The following is an 18222-nucleotide window of genomic DNA, read 5'->3' on the forward strand; positions in this document are numbered from 1 at the left end:
GAAGGTGGAGAGGAAACAAGCGACGTCGCGAGGCGGGGCCTCCGGGACACCCAATCCCCTTCTTTCCCCGCCCCTTCCCCGCCCCCTCAACTGATTTCGACCAACGGAACGCCGCGAAGGGCGGTACCTGTCACGGCTGGCGTTCTGGGTGAGATTTTGCCCCCGCCTTTTTTCCCTCCCTCCCTTCTTTTTTTTTTAATCCCCTTTCTCTTTTTTGTGAATGAAAAAAGGAGGTCGCGAGCGGTCCCTGGGACTGCAGCGCTAGGCGTCTTGGTGGCCTCGCCTTCGGAGCGGGCCCAGGCGCGTAGCACCGGCGGCCTCGCCCCTCTCGCCCACTGCTGCTCGCCGCCTCCGGCCTCCGCAGCCAGAGAGGACCGTTGGCGGCGGCGCGGCCCAGCCGCGGAGGTCTGAGCGGCCTCCCGCTGCCCGGCTCCGGCGCGCCTCCGTGACACTGGGCGCCGGGAGATGCTGATCCGGAAGAGGCAGTGGCCGCAGTGCCGCGCTCGCGGCCGCTCCCGGCCCGCCGTCCGGCCTGGGCTGCTCTGTCAGAGTTTCTGATGTAACGCGACCCGGGCCCGGAGCCTGAGCGGCGGCAGCAGCAGCAGCAGCAGCAGCGCGGCGGCACCGGTATCGTCCTAACTTGCACCCGCGGAGTGACCCCAGCCATTTCACTAAAATGAGCGTGCTTAGCAGGAAGAGATGTGTTCCTTACACTAGAAATCACCCTGTCACATGTAGCGGTGTAAGTAAATGATTAATTTCTATTATGGCCGGGTTGCGAGCAGCCTCTGGAAACGCGCCTCTTCCCCGTTCTGCGTCCTCCCGGGGGCCGTGTCTGCGCCGGTCCTGATTTCCCTCGGGCGTCCTCTCGTCCCTGGACTAGAGCTTCGGCTGCTGGGGTCTTAGCGGGCGGGGGACTAACCTTTTCTGGGTTTATCTAGGGAAAGGAAAAGGAAAAGAACTTGATTGCCGTGGCATGCAGTGGCCTTCCCCTTCCCCGATTTAAATAAAAAAATTTATTTTGTATGTGTGTGCAGAACAGCATGTCAAGAGAAAAGGTCCAGAGTAGTGGAAATATTTCCGTTAAAAATATTAAATGGAATGTGGGGTTTTTGTTTGTTTCTGCCATTCTGGATATGTTACTTTCAACCCGTTCCATTGCAGTCTGTGCATCTGAGTTCTGGCAAACTAAGGGGAGAAATCCTTAAGGTTGTTTGTTGATGTTTGAGGAGGCTTATTCTGTGTTTAGGCTTGCATTTTTGTTTAACATGACTATTCAGCATCTTTTTGGGCCTTGATGCCCATCGGATCTGTGGAGGGATTCATCTCTCTGCTCCCCCCCAACCCCAGTGTTACGGTGTCAGCGACCCAGTGGGAGCCTTCTTTAATTGGAAGGGTCTTCTCTTCCTCATCCTGCCAATCCTCCTTGATCTTTACCTTCATTTTCAAGACATTCTTCCCTTTTGTATTTTGTAAGATGCAGGATGTGGGATATTGGTTGCTAGGAGACAAAGCAGGCTCCCAGGGAGATTCTGTTGTTTCCTTGACAACCAGACTAGGGCAGCTACAGATGAGCAAGCCTCCTATCGGCTGTGGGAGGGAAATGGGGGGCTTTTCTGGGCTTTGCAAAGAGTGTGTGTAGGGGTATGGAGGTGGGTCTGGGAGCCTATAAGGGTTGTAGCTAATTTGAGCATACGCCTTTTGTTCTGACCTGGCCTGAGTACAAAGACCTGGGACGTTGGTGGGCAGGAGGCTGTCTTTGGAGAAGGGGACAGGGATTGTGGGATGGAGTGTGAAGGGAACATCTCGGTGACTCTGGAATCATTGAGGAAGAGGAGTGGCCTGGGGGTCTTGATAGCCAGGGCAAGGTGGCAAGGAAACCATAGTGTATGGAAGTTAATCAGGAGGCTCAGAAGGAATGGGGATGAGGCAATTCTGTGGAAAAGTCTAGAGTCATTGAAGGTGAGAGTGCCAGAAGGAAAGGGGAAGTTGAGAGGCTTATTGAGGGGGTTGTGCCATTGTATACCAGCACCATTACTGTGAAGTAGCAATATTCTAGAGCAAAAATTACATTACTGTTGACAATGGCATCATATCTCCAGGACAGGATCCTTCTAAAAACAGGCCTGATTAGACTAAGAGTTCTGCTCGCTTAATTGGGCCAGTGTGTATCTTAAAAGAGAGGTATAATTACACATAGAGATATGTAATCTGGCATTATATAATACCACGTTACATAAGAAGGCAAATACCTCCTTTTGGCCCAGGCTGTCTTGGCACAGATTCATCAAGATTCAAGATTTGCTTCTGATGCCCTCATACCCATTTTCCAGAAGGGTAGACCATGGCACAGAGAAATGAAGTGATTTGCCCTTTCCCAGATTAGACGGTGAATGAAGTTTGCCAGTCAGGCAGTTGGGATGGGGGTGGAGTGGGTGAGAATGATCAAAATTGGGAGGAAGTCAAAGGACAAGTAAGAGAAGACTGCAGGGGAGCTGGGGAAATGGATGGGGAGGGGCCGCTCAGCCAGAGGAACACCCAACAGGTCTGCTGTCTAAACTCCCAGCGGAGTGTCGCTCTTCTGCTTGTTGGTTGGCTGTCCCCTGCTTAAACCTAGAGGTGCATAGGGTGTGCACTGAGTGTTTGAATTGTAGACTCAGCAATCTTGGACCAGCACTGAACCACTCTGCTGGTGTTCTGACATCCTCCTCACCATCCAGCTGCTCCTGGGTGTGAGAGCTGACGTGTCGCCTCAATTTCTCATCCCCTCTTCTGTCTACACAGCTCCATGGTGCTAGGACCTCAATTTAAGAAAGAAGCTCTGTTGGCTAGTAGGTTTCTTTTTTTCTCCTACATCTGTGTATATTTGTATTGGGGATTCTATCTGTTTTGTTCCTCAACTAATAAAACAGAAATCACAACTCAGATGCCTCCCAGTGCCAACACATCCTTCCCGCTGTCTGCCTTGAGACGAGGAACTGTCAGAGTGGAGCTCCCGCTCTTCGTCAGGAGAGTGAACTTGGGGGGAGGCAAGATGGTGGGCAGAATAATGGTTGCTTGCTGGAGAGGGTGAGAAGGGGCAGAGGAAGGAGAAGGAATGAGGCAGACGATTGCACTGGAAACTAGGGAGGGACCTGCACAGAGACCCCTGGTTGTTTAGATCCTGTAAAATTCCAAGAAAGAGGAGGCGGGTGTCTCATTGGAAAGTCCTTGCTGTACTTTTTGCTAAGGTGGCTGAGATGCAGATGCATCCACTTGAGCAAAATCCCAGTTGCCATCGTTGGATATTTCAGGTCTGCATTCCTGCATGCTGGCATCTAGTTACAGCCCTGCAGGAGCTGAGCTCCTCTGTTGCTGCTGGTGGCCAGGCTCTTGGGCTGGATGGCTCAGCAGTGAGAGCTCCTGGGAAGCCTCCAGGACTCCTCTGGGCTCAGCCTTCCTTGGCCTAGGAAGGAGTCCTTCAAATTGCTCCAACCCCCAGCTGACTTCAGGCACTCAGGGAATGTGAGCAGGGGCAGGTCAGTGACCCTGGTGAAACCAAGCTTGCTAATAATGCCTGCACTACCCCTACCGTCTCTCTTCAACCCTTCCAGAGGGGAGTGGATGCCAACTGTGAGGCTGTCAGCAAAAACCCCTAAAAGCCCAGGGCCCCCTCCTGGAGATAGCTTTTTAAACACTGACATGACATTTTGACTACAGAAGGACCTTCTGTTCGTTCGTTTGAGCCATCCCTCTCTGTGGGTGGATGAGCCGCTTCTCTACCTAACACAGAAGGAAACTGAGGCAAACATTTGTTCAGAAATTTAGGCCCGAGTTTCTGACTCTCTGCTTTCCCATTACCAGTGCAGCCAGTTTAATGAGCATCCTTCCAGGAGTGCTGGTGTCTGGGGGCTTCCAGCTTGAGACTCCTCCTCCCTAGGAAGGAGAAATGTGGAAGGGAGTGTATCTCATTTTCCCTGAAACTGGATGCAGGATACTTGGAGGGCAGGCCTGTGTAGGGGATGGGAAGGCTCACTAGCCATGGGGTGTATTGTCCCAGATTTCCCAGGTGGCTCAGTGGTAAAAAATCCACCTGTCAGTGCAGGAGACGTGAGTTGGATCCCTGGGTCAGGAAGATCCCCTGCAACCCACTCCAGTATTCTTGCCTGGAGATGGACTACAGTCCATGGGGTCGGAAAGAATTGGACACGACTGAGTGACTGAGTGTGTGCACACACACGTATTGTCCCAGGCTACTGCTTACCCCCACTACCACCATCTCAATACTGAGTGAGCCCCTTAGGCAATGGGACGATCCCACAAGAGGAGAGGAGAGGCCTGTGGACTGCTCAGGTGCACCCAGAAGCCGCCTCAGCTTGGAGAATCTGGGACAAAAAACTTCAGCATCTCTGTAATGGGGCTGGGGTTGAAGGATAGCCACAGGCAGGCTGGAGTTTGGAAATTGACAGCCAGAGAAGCAGAGAGGCAAAGGTCGCGGCCAGGAGGGCCACTGCCCAGTCTGACAAGTCCATTAAATCTTAATTTAATTTTTTCATTTAAATTTTTAAGTTTTAATTTAATTTCATCTTAATTTTCTCAGCGGCCCTGCCCTCAGGCATGCTGGGAAGAAGGGGTGGGGACCTGGCGCTGACTCCCTCCTCTCACTGTTTGTTCTGCTCTCACAGCCCTGCGGGCTGGAGGAGGAGAGCAGATGATAAATGAGCTTCCTAGGCAGACACCTCTCTTCCCAGGAGAGTGGGGACTAGCCCCCGAGCAGACTCCGCCTTGGGATCTCTCTCTGGCATTCCCCAACCAGAAGCCCTGCTGCTGGAGGATGGAGACAACAGGAGGAAGACCAGAGATTCACCCAGTGGAGCTGTGCCTCTCAGCCTGAAGGGACTCCTGTCTTCTCGGGCCCCTGTGGAGTCTGTGCCCGGAAAGCTACCCACTCCCTTGTCCTTCTCTCTGCTCAGATGCTCAGAGAGGCCACAGCCCCGGCAGAGAAGAGCTGCTGGCCCTGGCCCTCAGGGGCTGGTGTGCGAAGTTGTCTTGACTGTTTCTCTTCTCTCCCTCAGGTCCCAATTAATGGATTCTGACATGGATTATGAAAGGCCAAACGTAGAGACCATCAAGTGCGTGGTGGTGGGGGACAACGCTGTGGGCAAGACCAGGCTTATCTGTGCCCGGGCCTGCAATGCCACCCTCACCCAGTACCAGTTGCTTGCCACCCACGTGCCCACGGTTTGGGCCATTGACCAGTATCGGGTATGCCAAGAGGTAAGGTTGCAAATCTATGGCCTCACTTATCTGGGCTTCTTCCCCAGGGATCTCTCCAGAGGGGGCCTATGCTTAGCTCACGGAAGCCCTTTAAAGGTTGAGTAGGGGCAGCTGAAGAGCACAGATCCCTGGGAGAGGCCTGAGGGGAGCCCACCCCAGGGGAGGGGTCCCCAGCCCTTTTTGTTTGTCTGAGCAGAAGCCTGGGGCATCTTGTGTAACATAGCCCCCAGTAATGGGAAGCCCTGGAGCTGGGAAAGGGGTGGTGCTTTGGAGAGATGAGAGCTGCTGGGAGAAAAGAAACTGCTGGCTAATGATACCAGAAGACCCAAGGCTGGGAAACATCTGATTGGCAGGTACAGCTGGGAACGAGGACGGGCTCCTTGGGAGATCACATCCCTCCCATGACTATCTGCTCTCTGGAGTCTCTTCTGTCCTGGCCAGCTCTTGTTAGGGGACTCAGGTGTTCTAGGACACACAGAGGGAGACACTAGTTGTCCCTCCAGCCCCGATGCTGTGGCACCCAGGAGTGAGCTGACCCCACCCCGAGTTGGCATGCAGGGCCCCCAGGAACCATTGTCTTTGCTTCCCTCCTCTCTCCCTGTCCCACCCCGTCTCCTCCCCACCCCCTGCCAGGTGCTAGAACGTTCCCGAGACGTGGTAGATGATGTGAGCGTTTCTCTCCGCCTCTGGGACACCTTCGGAGACCACCACAAAGACCGTCGCTTTGCTTATGGGAGGTAGGGAAGGCCCCTGCTGCCTGCAGGGAGCCAAGTGGATGGGGTTTTTCCCTGAGGTATGAGGACATTCTGTGAAACTGAGTAGAAGGAGTTTCACTCTGTGAAACTGGGAGGAAGGAATGGAGAAAACTGCCCTGGGAGACCCTTGATGGGAAGGAAGCCCGGGCTGGGCAGGGAGCCGGCTTTGCAGTTGGGAGGCCTAATTTCAGTTCTCCCCTGTTAACCAGTAACGCTGGGACTTTGAGCAATTAGGAAGGCCATTCTGAGATGAGTTTTTTCAGATGAGATGGTAAAAGTGTCATGTCTAAATCACAAGAGAGCTGTGAGGTCAACCCAAGAGTCTTCGAAGGCTCTCAAGTGCTAACTTGGGGGTACAGAAATAGGAGGTGCTATGATTAAATGTTTTGGGTAAGATCATGTGAGCCGATATGACAGTCGTGGGACTGCAGTGTAGGGGTGCCGTTGGGTATGTGTCCTCCCTTGTTCCAGCAGCAGGGAACATCACTAGCTTTTACTGCCTATAACCTCACTCTCTCCCACCCCCAGATCTGATGTGGTGGTTCTGTGCTTCTCCATTGCCAACCCCAACTCCCTCCACCATGTCAAGACCATGTGGTACCCAGAAATCAAGCACTTCTGCCCCCGAGCACCTGTCATCTTGGTGGGCTGCCAGCTGGACCTGCGTTACGCCGACCTGGATGCTGTCAATAGGGCCAGGAGACCCTTGGCTAGGTAGGGAGTCCTGGTGCCTAAGGAGGGGAAGGTGGCAGATGGGGAAGGGGAAGAAGGGGTGGGGGGAAGTTGTGTGTCTCTCAGCTCCCTGCTCAGCCCTGAGAGAATGCACAGAGCCTCACTTCTCTCCCTCCATTTGAACCAGACTCACATAGGGGGCCAGTAAGAATAGTCATTCTTTTATCCATCCATCCATCCATACATTACACACTGAGTGGGCAATACTGGGCTAAGCATCATGAGGAGAGAAGGAGAAGGAGAGGTCATCTTTGTATGAAAGGAGCTTATAATCTTGCTGGGAGATGAACTGGATAGGTGAATATGTTATAAACCAGCATGCTAATTGCCAGAGAGGTAGTCGGCCCTCCCTCTACTTTGAGCCGGGGCCTACCATAGATAATAGAGGGCTTCCTGGAAGAAGAAGGGATTAGAAGTGAGCCTTGAAAGAATGGTAGGATCTGGCCAAACAGAGGAGAAAGGGAGTGGAAATGAGCAGGGCAGGAACGGGGCTTAGCCCCAGATCCTCAGCGGGGACTCCCCCAGTCAGGTGAAAAACACACAGGATTGGGGGAATGCATCTCCCTGCCCCCCACCCTTCCACCACTGACATGAATTTGGCTTCCCTTCTTGAACATGCCAGGCCCATCAAGCCCAATGAGATCCTTCCCCCGGAGAAGGGCCGAGAGGTGGCCAAGGAGCTGGGTATCCCCTACTACGAGACGAGCGTGGTGGCGCAGTTCGGTATTAAGGATGTCTTCGACAACGCCATCCGGGCAGCGCTCATCTCCCGCCGGCACCTGCAGTTCTGGAAGTCCCACCTCCGCAATGTGCAGCGGCCCCTACTGCAGGCGCCTTTCCTGCCCCCCAAGCCGCCGCCCCCGCTCATTGTGGTGCCCGACCCCCCCTCCAGCAGCGAGGAGTGCCCTGCCCACCTCCTGGAGGACCCGCTGTGTGCAGACGTCATCCTTGTGCTTCAGGAGCGGGTGCGCATCTTCGCCCACAAGATCTACCTCTCCACGTCCTCCTCCAAGTTCTACGACCTGTTCCTCATGGACCTGAGTGAGGGGGAGCTGGGGGGACCCTCGGGGTCAGGGGGCCCCTGCTCAGAGGACCATCGGGGTCACCCTGATCAACACCACCACCATCACCACCACCACCACCACCACCATGGCCGGGACTTCCTGCTCCGGGCAGCCAGCTTTGACGTGTGTGAGAGCGTGGAGGAGGGTGGGGGCTCTGGGCCTGTTGGGCTCCGGGCATCCACCAGCGACGGGATCTTACGGGGCAATGGGACAGGGTACCTGCCTGGGCGGGGTCGAGTGCTGTCTTCCTGGAGCCGAGCTTTTGTGAGCATCCAGGAAGAGATGACAGAAGACCCACTGACTTACAAATCCCGGCTGATGGTGGTGGTGAAAATGGACAACTCCATCCAGCCAGGGCCCTTCCGGGCTGTTCTCAAGTACCTGTACACAGGGGAGCTGGACGAGAATGAGCGAGACCTCATGCACATCGCCCACATCGCTGAGCTGCTTGAGGTCTTTGATCTGCGCATGATGGTGGCCAACATCCTCAACAACGAGGCCTTCATGAACCAGGAGATCACCAAGGCCTTCCATGTCCGCCGGACCAACCGGGTTAAGGAGTGCTTGGCCAAAGGCACCTTCTCAGGTATGAAACAGGCTTAGGAGCTGGTGTCCCAAAGGCAGGGGAGTTCCCTCCAGGAGCCTTCTGTAGAATCTGGGTCGGTCTGAGAAGCAGTCTGAGTCATCTCAGCCACCAATGTCCTGGAGATACCGTGGCTCTGCTCCTGAAACCTAGAGCCCCCAGCCTGAGATTGTGGTCATGTGGTGCTCACAGACTGTGGCTTCAGGAGGAAGCAGTCATCTGGGAGCAGTGTCGACCTGTGGGTTGGTTGTCCCACGTTCTTTCACCCCATCCTCACGTGATGCGTCTTCTCTCACCCAACAGATGTGACCTTCATCCTGGATGATGGCACCATCAGTGCCCACAAGCCCCTGTTGATTTCTAGCTGTGACTGGATGGCTGCCATGTTTGGGGGGCCATTTGTGGAGAGTTCCACCAGGGAGGTAAGGCTAGGATGGAAATGGTTGGGAGGGAGAGAGGTATACTCCCTTTCCATCTGAGGCATCTGTCTCTTCACGGTACTTCCTTCAGCCTTGACTCTGTCCAAACCACCAAGTGATGGGCCCAAGAGACATTTATGAGATGGCTCCTATAGCCAAGGACTTTGCAATATACCAAGATGGGGAATTATGGTCACATCCTAGCTCTATAGTTTAGAAAAACTTTTTCCTTAAAGCAGTAAGAACAGATTTTTATTCAGAAACTATTGCAATAGGGGAAAAGAGATCTCAGTATAGAACTGGTTTTAATTCTTAATTGAGCATGATCAAGTGGGGTTTATAGTCAAGGTGTAGGGTGGGAGTCAGTGGGTAGAAAATTACTAAGAGTAAACATCAGGAGTCAGTGGGAGTTCTAGCCAAATCAAGACTGGAGTTCAAGTCTGACCGCCTTTCTACCCTTCTCTGAACTGTGACACTGACTGTCCATACCTCAGCCTTGTAGTTCACAGTGTCCTCCTTTGTGAATCTGCTTAAAGTTCCAAGGGTCCACACCAAGTTTCTCTAGCTGATCTGAGGTTTCCCTTGAGTATGGGGATGAGGTCTTTTATTTCTGCTGAGTACCCTTCTCAGCTCTGGGCCCTTAGTCAGTGCTCAGCAAACACTTGAATGAAAAGCTGAACAAAGAATGTTAGAGCATAGCATCCTCTAACCCAGAGAAGGGATTTCCTAAGATTTCTGGGTCAGGAAGATCCTTTGGAGGAGAGAAGGGCACCCCTTTCCAGTATTCTTCCCTGGAGAATCCCATGGACAGAGGAGCCTGGCGGGCTACAGTCCGTAGGGTCGCACAGAGTCGGACACGACTTAAGCGACTTAGCACACACTGGAAAGGGAGCCTTCTGGGAGGTGAAGAGGAGAGTTTGAGATCTGAGTTGCCTCTGCTCCCTGAAGCATGAGTGGGTTGAGATGTGCAGAGTGTGAGATGGGAACTCTCCAGAGCCACAGAAGCAGCTGTAAAGTTCCAGCCAATTCCCAGTGCAGCCTAGAGAGGCTGGCGGCTGATGAGAAAGCAGTTTTTGTGTTGGTCTTGCTCTGGAGAGATCCCAGAGGCCCAGAGCTGTAGCTTCGAGCAGCCCAGAGAGATCAGCTGGTGTTTGCTCCGTTCATCCACATCCCACTTGGCACTGCTCCCTGAAGGATAGAGTGGGGCCGGGTACAGGTGACCGGAAGGACTCCTTCATGCTTCCTCCAAACCAGAAGGATGCTAATGTGAGTCCAGGTCCTTGTAAAAGCTGTTGGAGCCCTGCTCACAGGTGCTCAGCAGATGGGTTCATTGCAGGCTGTTGGTGTGGGAGATTAGCCTTTGGGGAAGAAGGGGTTCTGAGCAGGTCCAGGGACTGCAGAGGGGTGGCGGCCTGTCTATGGGAGACCAACTGTCCAGGCCAGAGCCTTCTGAGTTCTTCAGAACTTCTGCTCTTTCCTGAAAGCTGGACCTTGCTGCAGCCTGCTCCATTCCTTCCCACCCGCAGGTGGTATTTCCTTACACAAGCAAGAGCTGCATGCGGGCCGTGCTGGAGTACCTGTACACTGGCATGTTCACCTCCAGCCCCGACCTGGACGACATGAAACTCATCATCCTGGCCAACCGCCTCTGCCTGCCGCACTTGGTCGCCCTCACAGGTAGCTAAGCCCAGGGGAGGGTCCTCCAGGGAGGAGGAGGAGTCAGGGGACCCCCTGGGAGACGTGATTTCTTCTCTCACCTGTCTCCTCCTAGGGGACAGGCCGCCAGCACCAAGGGGATACGTTTACATAGCGTGAGATACGTCGGTGCGTATTGGGGTTGCGGTGAGGACGTGGATGTAAAGAAATGTGTGAGAGGGATGCTTGGTGGGGTCACCTTATAGGTCTCTCTAGAGGTTATTGCGGCGCAGCAAGTGGGCACCAGTAGATGCCAGGGCTCGAGGTTCTCAGCTTGGCCACACTCAGGCAAGCTGAAGAAGTCAGAAAGAACAGAACACTGTTCCTCATTCCTACCCTTGCATCTCCTCCTTCCTCTCCTTTTTCTTCCCCTTTCTCATTTCCTTCTTCTCTTCCACCTTCACTTTCTCTTTCTTCTTCTAGAAACACAGTAAACATTGACTTAATTGTTGGTCACTCCTAATTCTTTGATTCCTGGAAGATCCTACGAGCTAGAGCTCAGGTTTCAGGATGGACCAACCCCAGAGGCTTGGGTGGAGCAGGGACTGGGGCAGGAGGGAGACCAAGGAGCCGCGCTTGGGGTCCCAGGGCAGGAGGAGAGATGGTGTAGTGCAGATGAGAAGTCGTCTGGAGCCTGTCGTGCCCGCCGACAGGTGGCGCTCCTGAGCTGGAGTCAGCATGTGCGTTCCATTGATGTTGGTGTTGGTACCTGTACTGGCATTGATGTCCAGATTAATGTCCTTGGGTGGGTTGGCGGCAGAGAGCAAGGCCTCAGATACTGAGTTGAGGTTCAGGGAAGGACCTGGTGTTAGAGATGCTGTGGCCCTTGGCAGATGATCAAGATTGGGACTTGCTATGAGGGAAGCAGCGATCCTATGATGAGAAATGAGTTGAAAGGTGGCGCTTGGTCCCTGGAAGAGGTGAAAATGATTGACCAGAATCAAATGTTAAGAGCTGAGCCTGCAGAGGCAGGCCAGGGGACACTGAGGGTTTTAGGGCAGAGAGTAAGAGGCTTCTAAAGATTTCAACTGCAGAATTCCCTGGTGGTCTGGTGGTTAAGTCTGTGCTTCCACTGCAGGGGCCAGGGTTCAATCCCTGGTCAGGGAACTAAGATCGCTGAGAGGTGGGACCAGTAAATAAATAAATGATAAATCACAGCTGCAACAATTTGAAAAAGTGGTGCAGCATTCCCAGAACACAGAAAACAGTCCAAACTCTTAGACTAAATAACTTTTGAAAGACTTGCTACAAAGAAATGGCCCAAATGAAAAAAAAAATGTATTCAGGTGTTTCTTTAAGTTTGTTTCATGATAGCAAGCAATCAGAAACACGTCAAACAGGCACCCTGGTTAAGCACGGGTGGATGGATTTTGCAAGGTAGCCATTAAAAATGTTACCTCTCACTGCTGCATAGAAAGGCTTATAGAATATAACACTGAATGGCCTTTCCTGTGAAATGCTTCATAATTGCTAAAAAACATTTAAAAAATATGTTTCCATGTACCTTGTTAAGGAACAGTGGAAAATGCCAAGTGTTGTATAAGTGACATGTTTTGTGATATAAGCTTACTATGAAGTTATTAATTTAAGCTTAATTTTAAAAATGTTAAATATTGCACAAAAACATGTAATATGTGTTCATCTTAATAAATTATCACAAACCAAAGTGGCTCTTGCTCGCCAAACCAGAGTCCCCAGTCTGTCCCTCTCAACAACAGGCTCTCCCCACCCCAAAAGTAACCATTCTGCCTATTGCTCTAAGATTTTATGATCGCTCTTCCTTACTCTTCCTCATAGTTTTATCATCCAAGTGTTCATCCTGAAACACTATAGCATGATTTTATTTTTTATATATCTTTTAAGGTTTTTGTAATCTGTAAGTACCTTGTCTGTTAAAAACAAAAACAAAACTTTCCCTCGCGATATGTTGGAACAACCCTCTGATCTAGGGAACCTAGATTTTTCTACTGATTGCCTTTCTGTAGTATAACATATTTCCTTCCTATCAACTGGCCTTCAGGTCTAGAGGCGAGATTAGATCCAGTCTTCTTTTGGTGAGACTACATTTTGTAGGTTGTTTCTGCTTTTCATCAAGAGGCATAGATCATCTGCTTTTCTCTCTTTTTGTGGTGTTAGCAGCCATTGAGTTTTATTGCCATTCATTTATTAAGTGTTGTGAAATGGTAATATTCCAGTTCGGTCTATTTTTTTTTTTAATCTGTTGGAATACTTTCAAAAGGAGAGAAACTTTCCCTCACCTATGGTTTGTTTTCCCAGTGGAATAGTTCATGTAGGAAAGGCAGGTGAATATGTGGTATTTTAATTTACCAGTTGTTTTCCTTTCTCTTATATTTAGGTACTTATTTGGCTGCAGTGGAGTCTTAGTAGTGGCATGAAGGATCTTTTGTTGCAGCATGTGGGATCTAGCTCCCTTACCAGGGGTTGGTCCTGGGTCCCCTGCATTGGAAGTGTAGAGTTTTAGCCACTGGACCACCAGGGAAGTCCCAATTTACCAGTTTTCAAGATACACATTTGTTTCCTATCATCCTTTGAGAGTGACCAGTTGATTTTTTGTTATTAATATTACATGTGATTATGAATTTTTGGACTTGAACATACTCTATTGGTTTTTAGTTCAGTTCAGTTGCTCAGTCGTGTTCAACTCTTTGCGACCCCATGGACTGCAGCATGCCAGGCATCCCTGTCCATCACCAACTCCTAGAGCTTACTCAAACTCATGTCCATCGCGTCAGTGATGCCATCCACCCATCTCAACTTCTGTCGTCCCCTTCTCCTCCTGCCTTCAATCTTTCCCAGCATCAGGATCTTTTCAAATGAGTTGGTTCTTCACATCAAGGGGCCAAAGTATTGGAGTCTTAGGTTCAGCATCCATCCTTCCAAAGAATATTCAGAACTTATTTCCTTTAAGATTGACTGGTTTGATCTCCTTGCAGTCCAAGGGACTCTCAAGAGTCTTCAACACCATGGTTCAAAAGCATCAGTTCTTTAGCACTCAGCCTTCTTTATAGTTCAACTCTCACATCCATACGTGACTACTGGAAAAACCGTAGCTTTGACTAGATGGACCTTTGTTGGTAAAGTAATGTCTCTGCTTTTTAATATGCTGTCTAGGTTGGTCATAGCTTTTCTTCCAAGGAGCAAGCATCTTTTAATTTCACAGCATCAGTCACCATCTGCAGTGATTTGGGAGCCCCCCAAAATAAAGTCTCTCAGTATTTCCATTGTTTCCCCATCTGTTTGCCATGAAGTGATGGGACCAGATGCCACGATCTTAGTTTTCGGAATGTTGAGTTTTAAGCCAACTTGTTCAGTCTCCTCTTTCACTTTCGTCAAGAGGTTCTTTAGTTCTTCTTCGCTTTCTGCCATAAGGGTGGTGCCATCTGCATATCTGAGGTTATTGATGTTTCTCCCGGCAATCATTCCAGCTCTCGGTTTTAAATAATTGCAATTAGCTTTATGGAAACTCAGATACTCTACTGTTCCTTTAACCTGTAGAAGTCTCTTCAAGTTGGCTGCGGAGTCTCTAGAGGAGCTTTCTGATGCTCTGGAATGACAAGATGTGTCCGGTTCATCATGTACACTTCTTGCCCCATACCTGGAATCAGCCATTTCTCTGAGAAGTCTTGGCTTCCTGTAGTTGGAAATGGGATTTCAAGGCCACAATATTTGCATTAGCAATGCTTTTGCTATTGGGATGGCTGTTGTTTCTAGGTCTTTTTCCATGAACTCAGCTGAGACATATTACTTTTAAAGATAAAATACTTTATCAGTTTATCCTGATACAGTTAAAATTCAGAACTAAAAGTATTTACTTCTTCCCTAGAAAGGTCTTAACATGAAATGCAAAGTTAGTACACAATTTGTTACAAAATTTAAGTTAATATGAACGACTTGATTTAATCCTTAGTTCTAATCCATAGTTCTCAGCAAATTTGAGATTTAATACCCTCTCCCATCAGTATCAATGGCTGATTCTCAGGGGTGGGGACTTTCACCCCACCTGTATAACTCCTTGCTGCAACATATGTAGCTTAAAAAACTTCATAGGTTATTCCAGTCTCCTTCCTGGTTTCCTCACTGGTGGGAGCAGACTTAAATCTCCTGTGGCCTTTCCTGGTCTGTTGGGACTGGCCCTGGAGCTCTCTTTGCCCTGCTGTGGGCCCCTGCTGGGGTCGGGGAGGGGATGAACAAGAGCCTGTCCACTCCTGTGGTTCTTCAGCCCATTCCTGGCTGTGTGTCACAGAGCAGTACACAGTGACTGGGCTGATGGAAGCAACTCAGATGATGGTGGACATCGATGGGGACGTCCTTGTGTTCCTGGAACTGGCTCAGGTAGGATGACAGGGAAGGAGTCTCTCCAACATTCTCAGCTCTGGGCTCTGCCTGTTGGCAGCAAAGGGGGAGGGTTCGGGGGGTGGTGGGTAGGAAGGAAACCCATTGACAGACTTGGTTCCCCCAGTGGGCAGACCCATCTCATCCTCCAGGCCAGAGGATTCACCTCAACACGCCAAGAGGAGAGGCTGGCTGTGGCAGGAAGGGACGGAGACTTTAGGCAACCGTTGGGCAGGGGAGGGAAGCCCAGAGCCCTGTACAGACGTGGTTGCTGCCTGCTGAGGTCATTTAAGGCACACTGGGGACTCTCCATCTAAGATGAACTTCCTACCTGCATTTTCCCAAGTGATAGTGTTAGTTGCTCAGTCATGTCTGGCTCTCAGTGACCCCATGCACTTTAGCCTGCCAGGCTCCTCTGTCTATGGGATTCTCCAGGCAAGAATACTGAAGTGGGTTGCCATTTCCTCCTCAAGGGGATCCTGCTGACCCAGGGATCAAACCCAGGTGTCCTGCATTGCGGGCAGATTCTTTACTGTCTGAGCCACCCAAAACAGGCAAGCAAAATCTCCCCTACCAGCCCTCAGGGTGCCAAAAATTCTAAAGATTAGTTTATGAAGTTAAAATATGCCTGGGAGGTCAGCTCTCTAAGCCCGCTTGTCAGCAGCTTAGTGCAGGCTGCTCAGGTCCAGCATGGAGGATGAGGGGTCATTCTGAGGAGGGCAGACCCAGTAAGAGGCTACCTCATAGGACTGTGGGTTTCTGGGGCTGCTGGGGGCAGGTCACAGGTGAGGTGGGGATGGTGCCAAGGAGCAAATGCATGTCATTCCGTCATGGTTTTGTGTGGCCTTGCCTCTCGAGGTGGGTTCTTTGTGACTCAGGGCCTTTGCCCAGCTGCAGCAAAGCTCTGGCTCTGAAGGCAAAAGTAGACATCTGTGTGCAGACCTTGGCCCAGGGGTCCCAGCACAGACATGCTCCTGTCTGTTCCCAGTTCCACTGTGCGTACCAGTTGGCTGACTGGTGTCTTCACCACATCTGCACCAACTACAACAATGTGTGTCGCAAGTTCCCCCGAGATATGAAGGCCATGTCCCCAGGTGAGCATCCCCAGCGGCATTTGTCGCCTCCCTCTCCTTGGGTCCAAGCCTCTGACCTGACCCCAGGGCACCCAGAGGCTGCCAAAGACCCCTGTGGGTGGGGAGTAGCCTGCAAACATGCACCCAGCCCAGCAGAGGGGGTCCTGGAAAAGGCGCTGGCGTGGAGGGCGGCCCCCCCACCCCGGCCCGCCAGAGACCTTGGGCAATTCATTCTGCCCCTCTGAGCTTCTGCTTTTCACAGGTACAGACTAGAGGTGGTATTTTTTTTAGATGTTTGTGGACCAAACTCCACAATAAGAAATACATTTTTGTTCATTAATTTTTATAGTGTTGGTTAGTTTCTGCCAAACAACAATACAAATCAGCTGCAATTATACATATATCCCCTCCCTCTTGAGCCTCCCTCCCATCCCATCCCTCTAGGTTATCAAGAATTACATTTTATCTTGTGACCTATTCCACATGTTGAAAAAGTTATCAATTGTTTTTAATACTGTTCATGACTCATGACATTAAGTTCATAACCTAGGAATGGCACAAGTCACAGCTTAGACAACACAGATCTGGGTATCCTCTGGGGTCCCTGCAGCTTGGTCTCTGCTTAATTGATGTCTCAGGTCCTGGGGCCTGACAGGAGTCGAGGGATCCGGGACTCATGGGATCCAGGGAGAGGTGTGGCTGGCCTCCACCGCGTGGCCTTCACGGGGCACTGTCTGCGTTGCTGTGACCCTCCTCCCACCAGTGCCCTACCAGTTCTCCCACTCCTGCTCTCTCCTCGTCACCCTTCTAGATTTTCTTTCTAAAGCACAGCTCCAACTGCCTCACTTCCCTGGTGCCAAACTTCCGTGGAGCCCACACACCTTCTAGAATAAGTCCAAAGCCCTCAGCCTAGCCTTCCGTCCCATCTGACCTCCTGCACACCCCCACCCCCGCACCTCCCCTCTCAGAACCTCAGCTCTGCCAGCTGCATCTGCTGTCCCCCCAGCCAGGCCGAGCATCTTCTTGCCCACAGCTCTTCTCGCCATTTCTCCCTCATCCCTTGTCGCAGCCTGCTTTATTCTCCGAGCCTTGGTAGGATCTTCCCTCTGACTTGAAGAAAAGTGCAAGTGGAAACGCCTTTCCCCAGTGTGGACCGTCGGCTCCACTCCCTGGGCAGCTGACTCTCTTTGGGGGCTGAGTGAAGGCAGGGCTTCCGCTTCTGGTCCCCAGGGGTTGGCATGTGGGCCTAGGAGGACCAGAGGCGTGTTCCATGGCAGCGGGGCAGGGGTGGGAGTCCCTCTGCCCCTCCTCCTGCATCTTCCTCACCCAGCCCTACTGCCGTTCTGCCCCAGAAAACCAGCAGTATTTCGAGAAACACCGGTGGCCACCCGTCTGGTACCTGAAGGAGGAAGACCACTACCAGCGGGCCCGGAAGGAGCGTGAGAAGGAGGACTATCTGCACCTGAAGCGGCAGCCCAAGCGGCGCTGGCTGTTCTGGAATAGTCCGTCCTCGGCGTCCTCTTCAGCCGCCTCCTCGGCGTCCCCATCCTCCTCCTCGGCTGTGGTCTGAGATGCTGCCACCCTCTTCTGACCCTGCTGCTGTTGTCCCCACTTGTCTTTGCCCCTCTGCCCCTCCGCATCGCCCCCTCCACCTCCCAGGGACAGAGGACTCGCATAACCAGGACCCTTTGGGTGGAGCTGCTCTCACCAGCCAACATAGCTCGGCACAGAGAGGAGGGAGCCTGGCCTCGTGGACCAGAGCAGTGGCCCTGTGCAGAGGTCCTGATTCCACGGCCAGCCGGGAGACAACTCCTGGGAGGCGGGCGTCGGGGAGAGAGCTGAGGACCGTGACATCTTGTCTGTGGGTCGGAGAACCCTAACATCAAAGGGGAAACTCTCCTGCTGGGAAGCTGTGTGTCCTGGTCTGCACAGGCAGCCCCCTCCCAGGGAGCAGCAGTGGGCAGGCAGGGTCCTACCTCTGTTGGCCCCACGTCTCCATCTATGGACTTGAAGGGTTACAGAGGCTTTGTGGGCCTTTCCACATGGAGCCTTGTCAAATCCTCACTGGAAAAGTCAGGGTAGAAATTAAGCCTTCAGAGCCCAACTCCAGGCTTCCACCCCTGTGGTGCAGCTACCAGAAGCCGCCTCTGTCAGCATTGCTTCCGGGGCTGTGGGCAACCAGGCCTGAGAAGGTGGCAGAGGTTTTTCAGAGCTGCAGCCCTGGAAGCAGTGCTTCTTGGTGCAATGAGAAACTTCTCTTTCCCCTGATCCTTTACCGCTCAGGTTTGGAGA

General features: G+C 51.8%; 1 protein-coding gene across 1 annotated transcript; it reads left to right on the plus strand.

The window, feature by feature from the left end:
- The first annotated feature begins 229 nt into the window (after positions 1-229).
- Positions 230-17983, plus strand: RHOBTB2 (Rho related BTB domain containing 2). Its single transcript, XM_052644896.1, has 10 exons — positions 230-742; positions 5055-5256; positions 5890-5993; positions 6540-6725; positions 7366-8393; positions 8694-8812; positions 10336-10486; positions 14769-14857; positions 15846-15951; positions 17283-17983. The coding sequence occupies exons 2-10, from the start codon at positions 5065-5067 to the stop codon at positions 17498-17500; spliced, it is 2193 nt and encodes a 730-aa protein (XP_052500856.1). The 5' UTR covers positions 230-742; positions 5055-5064; the 3' UTR covers positions 17501-17983.
- The last annotated feature ends 239 nt before the right edge of the window (positions 17984-18222 follow it).

The sequence above is a fragment of the Budorcas taxicolor genome, chromosome 8, assembly GCF_023091745.1.
Source record: "Budorcas taxicolor isolate Tak-1 chromosome 8, Takin1.1, whole genome shotgun sequence".
NCBI lineage: Eukaryota > Metazoa > Chordata > Mammalia > Artiodactyla > Bovidae > Budorcas > Budorcas taxicolor.